Source organism: Moschus berezovskii, chromosome 28 (assembly GCF_049115385.1).
Source record: "Moschus berezovskii isolate FMDL1 chromosome 28, NW_MosBer_1.0, whole genome shotgun sequence".
NCBI classification, from domain to species: Eukaryota; Metazoa; Chordata; class Mammalia; order Artiodactyla; family Moschidae; genus Moschus; species Moschus berezovskii.
In genome coordinates, this window is record NC_142487.1 from 9,797,808 (window position 1) to 9,817,372 (window position 19,565).

The window sequence follows — 19,565 nt, forward strand, 5'->3', positions numbered from 1 at the left end:
TGTCAGAGCTCAAGGGGAGCCCCCAGGAGGCAGGCCTGCATTCCCCACCCAGGGGAAAGTCCTCCCTGAGAACAGTCCGCAGCCCTGGAGTTGATCCCAGGCTTAGAATTCCACCAGCTCCTCTCACTTAGATCGTCCCTTTCCTCCCTCTCCTGACCTGTGAAGTGGGGACCACACGCCGCCCCCGAGGTCTTGGGTTACTTCATCTGTATTAACTGCGGATGAGCTATTTTTATTTAACCAGGAAATTCTTCAGTAGTTAAGATCTCGGTCATAGGATGCAACAGGATTATTCCCAAAGGGGAATTTGAAAACGAGAAGACAGAGTGCAGCTGCTCTGTTGAATAGTGAGGCCATTTCCATGGTTCTGCTGGAGGACCTGTCACTCCTTAGAGACGTTGACATTGTGAGATTTACTCTGTGCCTAGAGATTAGCCTCCAGTTGAAATATTAAGGGCAGAAGTGATGGAGGGGTTGAAAAAGAAATCCTGCCATTGACAACTCAGTTGCATCTGAAGGATGTCAGGTCAGGTGAAGTAAGCCACTTAAACAGGGCAGGCGCTGGACTATTCCACCCATAGGAGTGAGTGATGGAGAATACTCAAGTCACAGAAGCAGAAATTACAGGAGTGGGTGCCAGGGATCGGGGGAGGGGAAGCTGGAGTTGATGTTCAGTAGGTGTAAGGTCTCAGTTACACCAGAGGCACAAGTTCTAGAGATCTGCTGTACAAAGCTTGCTTGTAGTCAACAATACAGCGTGACCCACTTAATTTGTTAGGAGGGTAGACCTCATGTCAAGTGCTCTTAATACACACACACACACACACATGCACAAAACCCAAAGGCATGTAAGAAACCACGGGAGGTGGTGGATGTTACCCCAGACCTTGATTGTAGTGATCGTACCAAGGGCATTCACTATGTCAGAAGCCATCCAATTGTGCATCTGAAGTTCTCTGTATTGGGCTGGCCCAAAAGTTCATTCGAGCTTTTCCTTAATACCCTACGGAAACCCGAACGAACTTTTGGGCCAACTCAGTACATCAGTTACACTTCTTCAATAAAGCTGTTCTTACAAATGGATTTTCAGAAGGTCTCAGGAAGCACAAACCAGAAAGAAGAGAGACTTAAAAAGTGGGAGGTAGTTAAAATTCTACCAAAGATGGCAAGCCAAAGAACCTGAAAATCCTCCTCTTACAAACATCCTGAAATTGTAGATAAAATGTAAATGAGTTTTAATGTATTTAATATAAAATATAAATATATGTAAACATAAATGTTAAAAATGTTTCACTTAGCTCTTAAGAAAGTAAACTACAAGAGAACAGAGAAGAAGCAAGGACTAGAGACCAGAGAAAGTGGGAGGGGGCAGCAGGCTCCCACTGGAGGCTGACATGATGGTGCCCATGGGTCCTGACTAGTGGGGTCGGGCTTAAGTCTCACAAGCTTGGATCTTGAGTTCTAAAGCCCACCAAGAACAGGAGGTAACGCCTTGGACATGTACAGTGCTAAGAATTTGAGCTGAGACGGCCACATGAAACCTACTTACAAAGCATAGATGCTCAGATAAAGGGCCAAGGGGGAAATGGGGGAGTGGCAAAGGAAAGGGAAGCCAGCTGGGCATCAGAACAGGGAAACGACAGAGGCAGATGGGTCCTCACTTAGGCTTTGGTGAGAAAACGCTTCCACTAATTCATGGGTCAAAGCACAACACCCTCATATCACTCAGAAAATACTTAGAGCTGTGAATCATGAAGCATCATGTAGTAAACGTGTAGGATGCCAAGCCAATGGTACCCAAAGTATATATATGTTCTTCAAGGTTGTTATTAGAAGACTAATTAAGCATCTACTTCAAGAAGATAAATGAGGAACAGGGTAAACTACAAAAAGAAAACAGTAAAACAGTAACAGCAGAGCAGAAAGTTATTAAATAAAAATCAAAGAAATAAAAATCACCATGGTCAAAAAGGTTTTGTGGAAGGACTGATGAAATTGACAACCATCTGGAAATCAGAAGAAAAGAAATCAGAAATAACAAATAGTGGGTATATGATACATTTTTCACAGATAATATGAATAACAATAAATTTGAAAATTTAGATAAAATCAACAATTTTCTTAACAAATTTGATTTTCCAAAACTGACTCAAAAAGAAACAGAAATTCTGAAGAGACAAAAATTATTTTAAAAGTGAATTATAGTTAAAAAGTGACACATGGAAAGTGTTACTCCCAACTGCATTGTAGATATACTCTGCTAAATATTCAAGGAATGGGTAACTCAAATCTTATAAAAATTATTCTGAGAAGAGAAAAAGAGAGACTATTTCCCCATTTTATTTTAAGAGGCTAGTATAACATTGTTATCAAAACCAGACAAGAACATAGCAAAAGGGAAAATGATAGACACCGCAAATCAGGAAGAAATAAATACATCAACAGATCAAAAAATGAGAGCCCAGATGTTGATGTAGGCATTTGTAGGAAAATGTATAATTAGTGGGAAAAACATGAGCTTGTCCATCAATTGAACTGGCACGTTTGGTTATTCATATGGACTAAAAGAAAAGCCCCAATTTTTAGAAGAAAATATGGAGGGCACATTAAGAAAAGGACAGGGAAAATTGACCTTTAAAATGTAAAAGTTTCTGTAAAGGATATTCGTAAAGTGACGAGACAAGAGGGGAGAAGCTACGGGACTATTAGATAAAGTATAAAAACTGAAAAAGCACAGTTTTACTGCCAGCCGTGTAAAAGCCATTTATGCCTTTGGATTCCCTGTCTCCTGGGAGATACTGAGAGCAGGGATGCTGGCGGGGGTGGGTGGGTGGGGGAGCTCCTTGTGTGGCCAGCCTAGAAGGGGTCGCTGAGCTCCCCACCACCAGCCCCCGACTTGGGCAGTGTAGATATCATGCCACCTGCTTTATAGGGATCTTGTAAAGATTAAATGAGTCTCTACAGGGCAGGTGATTAGAGAAGTTCCCGCCCCATTCTGAGGACTTCCTAAACATAAGTATTAAGGTAACCCTTATCTTTTCTCCAGCACAACTGAGACCTATAGTGGCATTTATGAATTACCTTCCTTGGGACTTCACTGGTGGTCCAGTGGCTAAGACCACACTCCCAATGTAGGGCCCAAAGTTGGATCCCTGGTCAGGAAACTAGATCCTGTGTGCCACAGCTAAAGATCCTACATGCTGAAACTGAAACTGGGCACAACCAAATCTGCAAACAAATAAATACTTAAAAATAAACAAATTACCTTTTCACCCCCAAATCAGTAGTTTGCTATAAAAGCAGTAATGACTACTGAAAAAAAAAAAAAATCTTCAACTCTGCCATAAAAGCAAACTCCTTTCAGGGAGGAGACAGCATTGTAAATTCGTGGTGTCTCCCTCCTGGAGCTCAGGAAATGCCCAACAAAGCGAGTAAAGGCGAACTTGCCCCACCGAGAGCAGTTAGTATCCACTAGGCTCACTGTGAAACAGCCAAGCTCAGTGTTTTACCTGTTTCTTCCCCTGAAATGTTTGATTGATTCTGAGTCCTCACTCGTCTCACACACACGTGTTGACTGCCTCGTGTGTTGAGGAGGAAGAGATATGGAGACTGCTTCACACTGCTTTGCTTTCCTGATAACAATATTCATTGAGTTATTTACCAGATTTAAGACCACAGCCGAATGTGGTCCACTGGAGAAGGGAATGGCAAACCACTTCAGTATACTTGCCTTGAGAACCCCATGAACACTATCAAAGGGCAAAATGATAGGATACTGAATGAGGAATTCCCCAGGTCGGTAGGTGCCCAGTATGCTACTGGAGCTCAGTGGAGAAGTAACTCCAGAAGGAATGAAGGGATGGAGCAAAAGCAAAACCAATACCCAGTTGTGGATGTGACTGGTGACAGAAGCAAGGGCCGATGCTGTAAAGAGCAATATTGCATAGGAACCTGGAATGTTAGGTCCATGAATCAAGGCAAATTCCATTCCGTTCCGTCACTCAGTCGTGTCCGACTCTTTGCGACCCCGTGGACTGTAGCCTACCAGGCTTCTCCGTCCATGGGATTCTCCAGGCAAGAATACTGGAGTGGGTTACCGTTTCCTTCTCCAGGGGATCTTCCCAACCCAGGGATCGAACCCGGGTCTCCCGCATTGGAGGCAGACGCTTTAACCTCTGAGCCACCAGGGAAGCCCAAGGCAAATTGGAAGTGGTCAAACAGGAGATGGTCAGAGTGAACATAGACATTCTAGGAATCAGTGAACTAAAATGGACTGGAATGGGTGAATTTAACTCAGATGACCATTATATCTACTACTGTGGGCAGGAATCCCTTAGAAGAAATGGAGTAGCCATCATGGTCAACAAAAGAGTCCGAAATGCAGTACTTGGATGCAATCTTAAAAACGAGAGAATGATTTCTGTTCATTTCCAAGGCAAACCATTCAATATTACAGTAATCCAAGCCTATGCCCCAACCAGTAACGCTGAAGAAGCCGAAGTTGAACGGTTCAATGAAGACCTACAAGACCTTTTAGAACTAACACCCAAAAAAGATGTCCTTTTCATTATAGGGGACTGGAATGCAAAAGTAGGAAGTCAAGAAACACCTGGAATAACAGGCAAATTTGGCCTTGGAGCACGGAATGAAGCAGGTCAAAGGCCAATAGAGTTTTGTCAAGAGAACGCACTGGTCATAGCAAACACCCTCTTCCAACAACACAAGAGAAGACTCTACACATGGACATCACCAGATGGTCAACACCGAAATCAGATTGATTATATTCTTTGCAGCCAAAGGTGGAGAAGCTGTATACAGTTAGCAAAAACAAGACCAGGAGCTGACTGTGGCTCAGATCATGAACTCCTTATTGCCAAATTCAGACTTAAATTGAAGAAAGTAGGGAAAACCACTAGACCATTCAGATATGACCTAAATCAAATCCCTTATGATTATACAGTGGAAATGAGAAATAGATTTAAGGAACTAGATCTGATAGATAGAGTGCCTGATGAACTCTGGATGGAGGTTCGTGACATTGTACAGGAGACAGGGACCGAGACCATCCCCATGGAAAAGAAATGCAAAAAAACAAAATGGCTGTCTGAGGAGGCCTTACAAATAGCTGTGAAAAGAAGAGAAGCAAAAAGCAAAGGAGAAAAGGAGAGATATAAGCATCTGAATGCAGAGTTCCAAAGAATAGCAAGGAGAGATAAGAAAGCCTTCCTCAGTGATCAAGGCAAAGAAATAGAGGAAAACAACAGAATAGGAAAAACAAGAGATCTCTTCAAGAAAATCAGAGATTCCAAGAGAACATTTCATGCAAAGATGGGCTCAATAAAGGACAGAAATGGTATGGACCTAACAGAAGCAGAAGATATTAAGAAGAGGTGGCAAGAATACACAGAAGAACTGTACAAAAAAGATCTTCACGACCAGGATAGTCACGATAATTTGATCACTGACCTAGAGCCAGACATCTTGGAATGTGAAGTCAAGTGGGCCTTAGAAAGCATCACTACGAACAAAGCTAGTGGAGGTGATGGAATTCCAGTTGAGCTATTTCAAATCTTGAAAGATGATGCTGTGAAAGTGCTGCACTCAGTATGCCAGCAAATTTGGAAAACTCGACAGTGGCCACAGGACTGGAAAAGGTCAGTCTTCATTCCAATCCCAAAGAAAGGCAATGCCAAAGAATGCTCAAACTACCGCACAATTGCACTCATCTCACATGCTAGTAAAGTCGTGCTCAAAATTCTCCAAGCCAGGCTTCAGCAATATGTGAACCGTGAACTCACAGATGTTCAAGTAGGTTTTAGAAAAGGCAGAGGCACCAGAGATCAAATTGCCAACATCCGCTGGATCATGGAGAAAGCAAGAGAGTTCCAGAAGAGTATCTATTTCTGCTTCATTGACTATGCCAAAGCCTTTGACTGTGTGGATCACAATAAACTGTGGAACATTCTGAAAGAGATGGGAATACCAGACCCTGACCTGCCTCTTGAGAAACCTGCATGCAGGTCAGGAAGCAACAGTCAGAACTGTACATGGAACAACAGACTGGTTCCAAATAGGAAAAGGAGTACGTCAAAGCTGTATATTGTCACCTTGCTTATTTAACTTATATGCAGAGTACATCATGAGGAGCACTGGGCTGGAAGAAGCACAAGCTGGAATCAAGATTGCTGGAAGAAATATCAATAACCTCAGATACGCAGATGACACTACCCTTATGGCAGAAAGTGAAGAGGAACTCAAAAGCCTCTTGATGACAGTGAAAGAGGAGAGTGAAAAGGTTGGCTTGAAGCTCAACATTCAGAAAACAAAGATCATGGCATCTGGTCCCATCACTTCATGGGAAATAGATGGAAAAACAGTGGAAACAGTGTCAGACTTTATATTATTGGGCTCCAAAATCACTGCAGATGCTGATTGCAGCCATGAAATTAAAAGACGCTTACTCCTTGGAAGGAAAGTTATGACCAACCTTGATAGTATATTAAAAAGCAGAGATATTACTTTGCCAACAAAGGTCCGTCTAGTCAAGGCTATGGTTTTTCCCGTGGTCATGTATGGATGTGAGAGTTGGACTGTGAAGAAAGCTGATCGCAGAAGAATTGATGCTTTTGAACTGTGGTGTTGGAGAAGACTCTTGAGAGTCCCTTGGACTGCAAGGAGATCCAACCAGTCCATTCTAAAGGAGATCAGTCCTGGGTGTTCATTGGAAGGACTGATGCTAAAGCTGAAACTCCAATACTTTGGCCACCTCATGCGACGAGTTGACTCACTGGAAAAGACTCTGATGCTGGGAAAGGTTGGGGGCGGGAGGAAAAGGGGACGACCAAGAGTGAGATGGCTGGATGGCATCACCGACTCTGTGGACATGAGTTTGAGTGAGCTCCGGGAGTTGGTGATGGACAGGGAGGCCTGGCGTGCTGTGATTCATGGGGTCACGGAGAGTCGGACACGACTGAGCGACTGAACTAAACGAATACTCAAAGCTATGATTTTTCCAGTAGTCATGTGTAGATGTGAGAGTTGGACCATAAAGAAGGCTGAGTGCTGAAGAATTGATGCTTTTGTACTGTGGTGTTGAAGAAGACTCTTGAGAGTCCCTTGGACAGCAAGGAGATCCAACCAATCAACCCTAAAGGAAATCAACCCTGAATATTCAATATCCCTGGAAGGACTGATGGTGAAACTGAAGCTACAATACTTTGGCCACCTAGTGTGAAGAACCAACTCATTGGTAAAGTCCCTGATGCTGAGAAAGACTGAAAGCAGGAGGAGAAGGGGGCGACAGAGGATGAGATGGTTGGATGGCATCACTGACTCAATGGACATGAGTTTGAGCAAACTCCAGGAGCTAGTGAAGGACAGGGAAGCCTGGCGTGCTGCAGTCCCTGGGGTCGCAAAGTGTCGGACATGACTTAGCAACTAAACAACAACGTATTTGCATCAGAGCTCACTTAAAATCCTCTGGAGAAAGAAATGGCAACCCACTCCAGTATTCTTGCCTGGAAAATCCCATGGACGGAGGAGCATGATAGGCTACAGTCCATGGGGTCGCAAAGAGTCGAACACGACTGAGCAACTTCACTTCACTTAAAATAATCCCAAGATAAATTATTTTGAAAAGTAGGTAATTATTAAAAATAACAAGTACTACTGGATTTTTTTAAAATAAAGTCATGCACGTATTGTTTGCTTAATTGAAATTTCAAAATGTGCTGTCTCAGGACCTAATGACTAGACATGAGCTATTTTCATATGATAAACCCTCTTTCTTTAAGGAAAAATCGGGACAGCATGGTGTTTGGCTAACAGGTCAAAGGAAGACCGTGCTATGAAATTATTCCAGTGAAAAAGCCTCAGACACTAGAGGCCGCTGTCTGTTGGACATGGCACCTTTTTGTGGGATGCAGGCTTCACTCTGAGTTACCTGCCTTGGAATAAATAGGTGGTCTTTGTTCCTTCCATCAGGACCCGTCCCATACAAGGTGGCCCCTGTTGATATTTTTGATGGAAACAATTCTTTCTGACAAATAGCCGTGGACACTTCAGCTAATGGTGTGCAGCTGAAGGGGACAGCAGGGGCCAGGATTCAAGTTCAACCTTAAATGGAAGCCCACAGCCTCATAGAAACTCAGTAATTTTAGGTCTGGTAAGCTTATTTAAAAAAAAAAATCCTTCCAGATCCTCATCCAGTTTACAGGGACATGGTAAGCTCTAAAAGTCCTCACCTGCCACCATCAGCCCCGTGGACTGGCCTGAATTCAATTAGTGATGTGCTTCATGGCGTCTGTCCTTGAAACGTCTGGTGCAATCTGGGGGTGTTGACAAGAGGTCACATGTCCTCCGGAAAAAGGTCAGACCTCATTCCAGGCCATTTCCCATCGTTCGTCCCGCACATTTGTCAAGAGACGACATGCCCATGTTCCACGCTTGGAAACAGCAACAACAAACCACTGAAGAAATGAAAATGACATGGTTTTTAAGGGCAGCAACTCGCTGCTTACCATGTTGACTGCACGCAGCGGGTGCTTCATGAATCAGGCATGAGCCAGGCCGACGCTGTTTGTTTACACAGATTTGATTCATTAAGTCAGAGCCCAGCAGCTTTCCCCGGATCTCTGCCCCGGAGCGCCCTGCATTAGGCCGCTATAATTGCCCCTGTTGGAGCCTCTGGGAGGCCTCCGGTCCCAGCACCTGTGCAGAGGACTCAGAAACCACACTTCCCTCCTGCAGGGCTCCCCCCATACACCTGCCAGGACCCGTCATTATCTAAGGCTTCCTGGTCGCCCCTGCGCATCCCCCGCAGCACGTGTATTGTGGGAAGGGACCCTTGTCAGTTTCCTTGGCACCTGCCGACAGCTGCACACCTGGCATGTAAATTGCATCGGATGTGTTGTGGTTGTTTTCCCTCTTTAATGAACCCACCGGAGGGACCCTGAGTTCTTTATCCAACGCCTGGTTCCCAGGAACTCCCACCGACTCTGCTGTGTTGTTGTACTAATTCATCTGCCGAAAGTCTGGGAACTCAGTCTGGGGCTCTCCCAAAGGAGGTTCTTTTTTGCGCTGGTAATTTAAGCTAATGATTTCTAAACATATTTAGTCAGTTTGATGAAGACTTCATTAGGATGTAACTATTTATTAAAAATCCAAATGAGGTCTCGGAGTCATGTAGGAAGATGATTGTTGAGCTGCCCTGAATAGTTCTGATAACAGGTGGTAAAGGGTCTTGGAACCAAGAGAAGCAGGAACCAGAGATGCTCACCCCCATCAATATATAAGGGATGCAAGGGAACCGATGGATGCTTTAAAGATTATCATCTTCCCAAAGAGATTGACTTGTAATTCCTTTCATGTTTGTCACTAAAAGAGTAATGAAAGAAAAAAGTTAAAGATGAACACTGGATGTCAGAATAAGCTCTAACTCACATACAAGATGGGCTTCCCTGGTGGCTCGGATGGTAAAGAATCTCATGCCAATTCAGGAGACCAGGTTTGATCCCTGGGTTTGGAAGATCCCCTGGAGAAGGGAATGGCTACCCACTCCAGTATTCTTGCCTGGAGAATCCCACAGACAGAAGAGCCTGCCGGGCTATAGTCCGTGGAGTTACAAAGAGTCGGACGTGACTGAGCGACTCACACGTTCACTTCTTCACCTACAAGGAAGATGTACTAAGGTTCCAAGTGCTCCTGGAGCCTTAAAACAAAGAACACTTGCTTTTCTACAAAAACCTACCAGATCCAGGATCAATGGAAGAAGTAAGAGAGAGGAAAGATTTTCCCCGTAATAACATGTGGAAATAGTTTAATAGTAAAAATAATAATAATGTAGGTAATATGTCGCAGTACAAAATAATAATCTTTTTTCTGTGAAACTACAAGTTTATAGAATCTCTTAAGTTGTTCCAAGACATCCAATTCGTACGTGAAAGGGAAGAGACAGATTATTTTTGTAGGCATTACTGAAATTTTTCTGTCTTGAACTCTCATGATTGCCTTTCATTTTTCTTTTTTCTTTTTTTTTAACGAATGGGGTATTTAAGATTGACATTTTGTGACCTGAGTAAAGATAGCCTTAACCTTTGATGGACTTATACTCATTCAGTAAGTTTTCCTCTGCACTTTGATCCACCATCAACCATAGTATTAATGTAGCTGATTCAAGCCTTGCCTTCCTTTGTAACTTTAAGATGAAACTAGGAAAAGAGGGAAAGTCTGCACTATCCCATTTTACAACTGAAGAATGGAGGCACCAAAAGAGGGACACACACTAATCATTGTCCTCAGTGGTAGCGAGTCTCCGTCCTTCGGCTGGATGACTTAAATTTCAGGAATGGCTAAAAGACAGAGCCAATCTGTTGAACAAGCTGAGGAATAAGCAGCCTGGGTATATGTGTTTCTTCCAAGTGATGATGGTTTGTCATCCAGTTAGGTAGGAGAGAAAAGGAACAGGACATTTACCAGGGAGGTCTGCAAGATGACACTTAGAATTCCACAGGAGGCGTCGGGCCACGTATTTCTTTATAGCGGATGAAAAGAAATGTTACAGATAGGGATGTGACATTGTGCATATTCTAAGAATTATATATCCGTTCATTAAGAGATGCTAATGGAAGACCAGGTAGAAAACCAGAGGCCCTGCAGGAGGAGGCTGAGGCAGGAGCCTGAAGAGGGACTTGCTGGTGCCGTGAAGTGATTCCCCCAAATTCACATCATCCAGACCTCCAGCAGTTAGAGCAGGCTTCAGATGTGCTGCCCAAAGGAGAGGGCAGGGCCGAATGTGGCAGGTGTTGGAGGGAGGAGCTAGGAACCTAGGACAGGCCAGGTACTGTTTGGTACAGATTGTTTCTCTCTCCACAGTCTCCCTAAAAACAATGCTATAGTCCCATTTTGTGCATGAAAAACCTGAGGCTCAGGGGTGCACATCATCGGCTGCAACACAAGTCAGCAAGAAAAATGCCAGTGCACCTCCATCTGACCTCATCACACAGGGGCCAGAGAAATCTGGATATTTAACTGAGTGAATGTTCTTATTGCTGTGAGATGGCTGTTGAAGACAGAAAATCCTGCACACTGTAGACCTGTTCTCTTGGCAGCTTCGCTGGCAGGCGGCTCTTAACCAGGGCTCTTCAGTCACTGCGCTTCCCTGCAACGTCCCCACTCTTGTCAACAGTGTCCCTTTATACAGCTGTTAATAGAACTGTGGTCACACTCTCTCTGGATGTCTTTTTAGAAAGAGTCTGCTGAAAACCCCTTAATGGATCAAAACTTGTACCAGCGCCTTTGTCTTTTTTCCTGCCTGCCGCCTCCTGGATGGTTGTGTCTGTTTGATGGGGCAGTGGTGGCTGCAGTGAAGGGCTGACTTCATCCTCCGTGATCACAGGCTTCTTAGCAAAATGAGTCCTTGGCCCGGCACAGAGCACAGAAACAGACCTTCACGGTCTGCCCCAGCCTCCGTCCTACCACCCTAAGATCTGGTGATACGGGAGCATCCACGAAATGGAGCCACTTTTGATCACGGCTACAAATGGAGGATGCTGCCATCGGATGTGTCTCGTCTTCCTGCCCCTTCCCCTCCTACCCCCTCTCACCCCAAGAGGCCAGGCAGCTAAAGTCATTTCAGGACTGTCTGTTCGGTATCTGTCCCTGAAGCCAGGCCTGGGGAGACTGAAGACAGCATAAGTGGCCGTGAGCTTCTCCTCCAAAGAGCCCTGCTCTTGGGGCCTGTCCACAGCCTCTCCCAGCCCCCATCCACTCACCTCTGGAATGAGTCCCTCTCAGTCCCTGGGCCGGCCTCTCGTTCCCTCCTTTCAGGACACAAGCCAGGGCAAGAAGGAAGCGGGGGGAGGGTAGGCCGGCCCTGGCCCCTGCTGTCTGTCCCCTTGAACTGGCCACTGATGAGGTCACGGTTATGAGAACCCAGGGTCTCAAAGCAGAGTCCAGGCAGGAAGAGCTGGGTCTGACAGTCATGATACTCTGGAAAAGGAGTGTTTGGAAACTGTCTCTCTGGCTCCTCTCTGCTCTCCTGGGTGTGAAGCTCTCCCCACCCCCACGTCACAGGACCCTTTCCTAATTCCTGCGTGCATGCAAGTGTGCTCAGTCATGCCCAACTCTTTGCAACCCCGCCAGGCTCTTCTGTCTGTGGGATTCCCCAGGCAAGAATACGGGACGGGGTTGCCATGCCCTCTTCCAAAGACACCCTGAAGGTCACAGTAACGTGTGGCCAGCCTGGAAGCTATAGACCGAGTGTCCAGGGGTCTCTGACTTTATTGTACATGGGATCGTTTGGGCTGCTGGCTAAAAATGACCCTTTGTGCAGACAGTTAGAAATCCAGGAGTTATTCTGTTTCACGTTTGTGAATTTTAAAGCCAGCAACCATGCCCCGTTGGAGGCAGGAGCCCATCACGCACCCCTGCCACCCTCCACGATGACAGGCAGGCAGCAGCCTCAGCCACGGGGTGCCCGAGTGATGGCCGGATGGAAGCAGTGCTGAGACGGCGGGTAGCTGCATTCTGGGCTGAAGACTGTCTGGTGCCTTAGGTGGTGAGGAAGCCGTGCGGGAAGCACTGGGCTGCAGCAGGGCAGCACGGTCAGAGGAGAGGAGCGTCTGGTTCTGCCGCACCTGGGCTCCATCAGACACCCGGTAACCACTGGTCTAAACATCCGTGTCCGCAGATCGTAGAGGCCAGGAGGCGACTCAAGCCGGACTCCTCTGACTGGAGAGCCTGCATCCAGAAGGAAACATACTTTCCTCTTGACACAAGTCCAAGCAGTTAAAAAGATACTAAAGTGAACCCAATTTAGAAAGCTTTTGAGTAGGCTGGAAACAGATGTGGCAAGCCATTTCAGGATATTTTGGGAGATGAGATGGGAGGGCGGGATGCAGAATGGCTCGGCCGCCGCTTCTGGACCCGCCCAGCCAGGTGCCTCTGTTCGAAGAAGACTGCCCACAAGCATCTCTTTGGAAGGAGGCTTCCTTTCTCCTAATGACCACTCCTCTGGACCCCAGGGGCAGAAATAAGCAATAGAAAGCCCTCTGCTTGCCTGCAGGTAATAAGCAGGCCATCACCCAGTGTCATAGCAACAGAACTGGCACGTGTTATCGGACCATCAACAGAGAGCTCACATCCATGGAGAAAAGACTTTGAAGGGGTGTGGCATTTGAGATACTCTTCAAAGAACAGATGAAATGTTCAGCTGGACAAACTGTGTGACTGGGAGGGGCCTGAGTAGGAGTCTGGACCGTGAGGTCTGCTGGGGGATCGGGCAGACCACTTGTCTCTGAACATAAGATACATGTGGCTCGAAAGAAGGGTAATAAAAATATAAGGATGAAGATGTTAGTCTAGTTGCAGCCAAGTACAAAAAAGACCTCTGCGTGCCAGGCCAAAGTTAATTTCTCTTGGATTTCATAGGCAGTCATTGGAAATAGAAGTTTACTGAGTGGAGCAAGTCAGTGCCAGGGGGACCACACTTGGAAGGGTTTTTGCAGCTACTTGAGGAGGGGATGTCCACACAGGAAGTTAGCAGAGCCTTAACAAAGATGGTAGCGGAGGGAATTAAAAAGCCTGAAAACATATTTGAAAGCTGTTTCAACAGCTTGCTCGACTTGGCACTTGGTTGGGTTTTGGAGAAGGATCTCCAGGTTTTGTGCTTGGGTGACTGAAGAAATCATTAACACGGGGAGTTCACCAGGTTTTGTACATTGAATTTACTTAGACAAAAAATGAATCTGTAATTGTAACTTGAGAAAAAACACATAGCTATTGCCTTCTTCAGAAAAAGAAAAAAAATCTCTAATCTTGACTTTTGGCTCCAATTTCCTTCTCAGTCCTCCTCCAAAATGTTCCATCAATTTCTGAAACTAGAAGAAATTTAAAGTTCAGAGGAGCTAAAATATTGCAAGCCACCTTTTATAGTTTATTTTTCCAGGCCACTCCTGAGTAGAAATAGACAGGAAATGAATGGTTACTGTAACTGGGATATTTGTAGTATAAATACAATCTGTTAACTTTAGACCATTTTCCTAGGTTTTATTCCTCCCATGACTCAGATTGTGTTTTATTCTGGGGAGAGAAAAAAATATACAGGTGATCTAAAAAGAACAAAGTTAAGCTATCTTTCTGATTTTGTGCACAAATTGTATCCTATAAATTATACTGTGACCCATCATTTAGAGAACTCAAAAAAAAAAAAAAAAACCCACTTTAGCCTCATTTCCTTTGTGTTTTCTAAAGGTCAAATGCTGCAAATACTGGCCAGATGACACGGAGATCTATAAAGACATTAAAGTTACCCTAATAGAAACAGAGCTACTGGCAGAATATGTGATAAGAACATTTGCTGTTGAAAAGGTAAGCTTTCACACTATTTTTGAAAAGCTACAGTCAGACATTAGTGATACCAGCCTCATTAACTTATCCGGGATAATTCATCCATGGTCTCACCTGAATGCAGGTAGGCTGTAGCCAGTGATGACTCAAGACTGCATCCTACCCTCTGGTCCTGCAGCACCTCACTTCCATCTTTGAAGCAAATCATTCCCATTTCATAGGAATATGTATTTTGCCGCTAATCCAAAAGATACACTTTGCTGTCCACTTCCTTTTTCTTTTCAACCTGGTGGGTATTGTTCAGCCCGTCTCTGTGTCCCTGTTCAGAGGCAGTCGATAAACGTCCTTCATGCTGTATGTCCATGTGGGTTCCCCGGTGCTGACTTAGCATCAGTGTGGAGACACGGGTTCTAACTCCTCCTGGATACCCTTCATGTCCTCGAGGCTTTCTCAGCCTGTGGTTTCATGCAGATGATGGACTTTCCAGGAGGAAGTGTCTACCTGGAAACATACATAAGTAGACATGGGACGCTTCTGCATGAACCAGCTTCTCCATTCACTCACTCCCATGCTGGTTTCAGCCCTCGGTCCCTGCGGGCGCAGTGTCCCAAATGCTCATCCCATGCGCATGGATAGGGCTGCTGCTCTGGGCATAACAGGGAATCTCCTTACCCCCCTCTTTCTGCCGACATAGGGAGGGCCCGGAGGAGAAGCACACTGCAGTCCATCCCGAGAAGTGTCACAGGTAGGCTGCGGGGGTTGGGGAGCGGAGATGATGTGTCCGGCAAGTCCTCTGCCTTGCTGTCCTCCAAGAAGGGGACCCCTGGTGTTGTCTCTGGAGTCCCCGGGCTTCTGTCCAGAACTGGTTCTCTGCAGCCGAGCCCTACACTGCACCTAGCGATGCTGGCACAAGTTGCCCAGTGGTAGGTGCCCTTAGAGACCCCAGGGTTGTAAGTGAACCTCTGGGCAGTTGGTTCCAGCCCTTATTCCCCCTGCATCCCAATGCAGCCTCCAGACTAACGAGACCAGTTGTGGGAAATGAAGAAATGGCAGCGTTTGCTTCCTGGCTCATCTACCCCGATGTTTTGAACACCTCTCCTGATTTTCAAATCCCTATTTGTCATAGAATCACAAGGCTGAAGAGACTTTCGTTTATTTTAATCTGTTTCTCATACTATTTAGCATTTTTTTTCCCTTAGCCTGTCTTTTTTAATAAGCAGACAGGAGGCTTGAAGACTTCAAAGAATGTGGAGTTCTGGTTGACTCAATTCTTTAAGTTCTGAAGCTCACACTTTGATGTCAGTTTTTTTTTTCCTTTTTAGGCAGAATCAGGAGGGAAAAAAAGAAAAGTATATGGAGGATTTTTGTATGGCTCTTGGCAAGAGCACTCATGAATAACTGCATTAAAACAGATAGTGATAAAAGACCCCGAATATTTTTTTCTTTAAAAAAAAAAAATCATCCGAAAGCCATCACTTAAACATGGAGTTCTTTGAACAATAGTCAGCTCTCTAATAAGCTGAAAATGCATCTCAGTGGCTAAAGGAAGGATTTGTTTGTTTCTTTGCTCTTTTTTTAACCTCTTAGGGTTCTTTATCCCCAGCTGCACAGAAATGTTTCTGAAACACCCAGTTATTTTAGTCCTAAGACAGCCAGCAAAGAGCTGGTGGAAGGAAAGGAAGGATGAGGAGCTTGTTAAGGCATTTGGGAACATCAGAATGACATGTTAGTGATTTTCTAACCAGGCAATTGGAATCTTTAAGGAAAACAAATCGTTAGTACTTCTGCGGAGCACTTCTTGTAGGTTTTAAACTTCCTCATTAGAAAGGAAACTTTAAAAAAAAAAAAACAGAGAAACAGCCAAGTGAAGTGTTTGCTTTGAGAGTCCTGCAGTTCTGATTCTATTTTGGGAGGATTTACATCAAGGGACCTAAAGGTGAAAAATAGGTTTGGGCTTCATTCTGCAAACAAGCAGGAAGGTTTGCAGTTTGAAACTGATCAATGCCTGTTTTGCATGGGGCGGTCCTCTCTCCTTTCCCATGAGGCTGATGACCTGGAGATGAACAGATGTTAAATGACGAAGTGCCCATCCTGGCTGGAGAAGACAGCTGAAAAGCTTCTGTGGATCTAAGCTGTCCCGCTGATGCTGGCAGCAAGGAAGCTGGCTACAGACACCAAATTCCCTCTGCAAGGAGGTGCCTGGGGCTCAGAAAAACAGGAATGTGGCCTGGAACTTGTCAGAAATAACATGCACCTAGGGATTCATCCATCCCACACTTATTTATCAAGCACCCTCTCTGGATTAGGCTCTACTGGGCATCTTCCTTCCCATTATAGTACAAGGAGAATGAAGTAAATCTCACACCTTTTGTTGGTGTTCAGTGACTAAGTCGTGTCCAACTCTTTGTGACCCCACAGACTGCAGCAGACTTTCCTTTCCAGACTTTCCTATCCCTCACTATCTTCTGGAGCTGGCTCAAACTCATGTCCATTGAGTCAGTGATGCCATCCCACCATCTCATCCTCTGATGCCCTCTTCTCCTCTTGCCCTCAATCTTTCCCAGCATCAGGGTCTTTTCCAATGAGTTGGCTCTTCACCTAAGGTGGCCAAAGTATCAGAGCTTCAGCTTCAGTATCAGTCCTTCCAATGAATATTCAGGGTTGATTTCCTTTAGGATTGACTGGTTTGATCTCCTTGCTTCCCAAGGGACTCTCAAGAGTCTTCTCCAGCACCACAGTTTGAAAGCATCAACTCTTTGGCACTCAGCCTTCTTTGTGGTCCAACTCTCATATCCGTACATGACCACTGGAAAGACCATAGCTTTGGCTATACAGGCACCTTTATATAGCATTAATATTTATTACAATTTATATATGTAATGAAAATACTGATTTTTATCACATTAAGTCTTGTTGAGCAAACTCCGGGAGACAGTGGAGGACAGAGGAGCCTGACAGGCTATAGTCCATGGGGTCACAGAGAGTCAGGGACAACTTAGTAACTGAACAACAACAACAAAATCTCATTAATGAAAAACAACAGTATACTTGATATCAACTTGCAACATGTTGGGGCTGTGATCACCAATCACATCTATGATCTATCCCCCCAAACATTGCAAAACAGCAAAAGAGGGAACTGCCGCGTCCGTGAACAAGAGTGAGAGGTGACTCAGAAGCCACTCCATTGCTCGTCTCGTCAGTCGGGAGCACATTAGAGAGCAAGGTTTATTTTGGGAAGAGGTTTGCTGCATCCCAGACACTGGCATTTACCCTGCTGAGAGAATGAGCCTTGCATTCTTGGACACCCCTTCCCCACCCCATGATGGATGGAGTTCAGAATCTGGGGATGCTAGATCTGAAACCTAGAAAAAGTGCTCAAAAAAATTAAAATTAACAGTGTATCAGGGACGTAAGTGTTCTCTTGTCCTCTTTGGAATGAAGAAATATTTATTATAGGCTTTCCCCTTTCCTGGGACCACCCCTGCCCCGTCATCCTACCTAAAGCCAGGGGAGCACTCAGGGGTGACACAGCCTCACCATTTGTCTTCTGATGGAGGCTTTGGCCACCTGTTATCATGGTTTCAGCAAGAGGAAATGTGGGCTCCTAACCACCTAGGAATCTTGCTCTGGGGTCACAGAGCGTATTTAGCAGATGACAGTGTTGATTTTCCTTTGTGAATCCCTGACAGCTTAATTCCTTAATGCTTAAACCAACTAAAGAACAGCATGATTTTCTAAGAGAAATGAAGCTTCCGCACTTTTGTGTTATTAAACCAAGACAAATGAACACCCTGATAGCAAACAGCTCTCATCTTTAGAACCTATAGTTGTTTGCCTCTTCTAGTCTTTCAAAGCACATAAATTTCTTCCTGGCTAAGTTTCCACAAACAGTGACTGACGGTGAACATAGGGTTCCTGGACAATTTGTGTTGAGAGTAAAACCACACCCAGGGCCTAACACAGAGATGGTGTCCAGGAAACAGTGCTGGAAAGAGAGAAGGGGGAAAGTCAAGTTTTATCTCAGGTTACATCCAGCCTTGATTCTGGAAGTAATTGTTTTCAAAACAGACTCTTGTTTTGAAACACAGTCTTCATGCATAGATTCATAGTTAGGAAGAAAAAAATGGATAAAAATCAATTTAACGTACTTATTTGCTCAATCACGTCCAATTCTTTGCAACCCCATGGACCTTGCAACCTCACCAGGCTTTTCTGTCCATGGGAGTCTCCAGGCAAGAATACTGGAGTAGGTTTCCATTTCCTTCTCCAGGAGGTCTTCCTGAACCCAGAGATGGGACCCATGTCTCCTGCATTGGCAGCTCCGATTCCCTGAGCCATCAGGGAAGCCCATAAATCAACTTAGTTATTCTCAAAACAAAAACAAATTAAAAAAAAATGCTTGAAGTCTGTTTCCTTCTGCCTCCCCTCAGTTGTATGACGGACCACCCTCCCTCTTCAGTTTACTGATCTAACATAGAATTCCAGCAAAAATACCTCTTGGTTTCCATGGTTTGTATTTGCTGACATGCCTACTTCCTGAAAGCCAACCACTGAAGACCGGGGGCACCATCTTCATACCTCTGCCACTCTAGACCCTGGGGTCAGACCTGAAGAGCTGCGTTTGCATCTGATTGTTGGTGACCAGATGCATGGATTCAGTGTTTACCCCAGTTAGAAAGAGAAGCCTAACAAACGAGTTCCAATGAAAAGTGGTCCTGTGGCCTGTCTGGATGGAAGCGGTCCTTCTTCCAGGAGCCTTCCTGTACACATCGGCGTGTGCACAGCCCAAGTGCCCGGTGCAGACGGCACCAGGACACGGAAGAGCTGAACAGGGGTCTGTGTCTCGGCTACTTGTCTTGAGACGTAAACACCCCTTGGACCCCTCCCGCCCCCAGGCTGTGTCTCGGGTCGTGCCTCTCACTGCAGGATGTGAGTGACACACAGACTGTTAACAGAGACTACAGCTTAGAAAGGAGGCTCGAGGAGTCTCAGCGCCCACCACTGTCCACTCACTGCCGTTGCACCTGTAAGCTCGCGCGTTCCCCAGGCATCACCTCCCCTTCCACCCCTCCAAGCATCTTCCTCCTGTGATGAGCTCTCAGAGCCGGTGTTACCTTGGAGGATGACTTTCCCAGCAGTCAGTTACCCGACGCAGGCTCCCTGACGCTGAGGGTCCTTGGCGCCCTCCTGGCCCCTCATTGTCCATTTCCCTGTGT

General features: G+C 45.4%; 1 protein-coding gene across 5 annotated transcripts in view; it reads left to right on the plus strand.

The window, feature by feature from the left end:
- PTPRM (protein tyrosine phosphatase receptor type M) overlaps positions 1 to 19,565 on the plus strand; it is a 671,212-nt gene that overhangs the window by 624,501 nt on the left and 27,146 nt on the right. For 3 of the 5 annotated variants that reach the window (XM_055417180.2, XM_055417181.2, XM_055417184.2), the window contains 2 exons: positions 14,251 to 14,367; positions 15,041 to 15,091. In XM_055417180.2, coding sequence (XP_055273155.1) covers positions 14,251 to 14,367; positions 15,041 to 15,091 — 168 coding nt within the window. The remainder of the gene's footprint in view (positions 1 to 14,250; positions 14,368 to 15,040; positions 15,092 to 19,565) is intronic. The other 2 variants (XM_055417182.2, XM_055417183.2) reach the window with 1 other exon arrangement.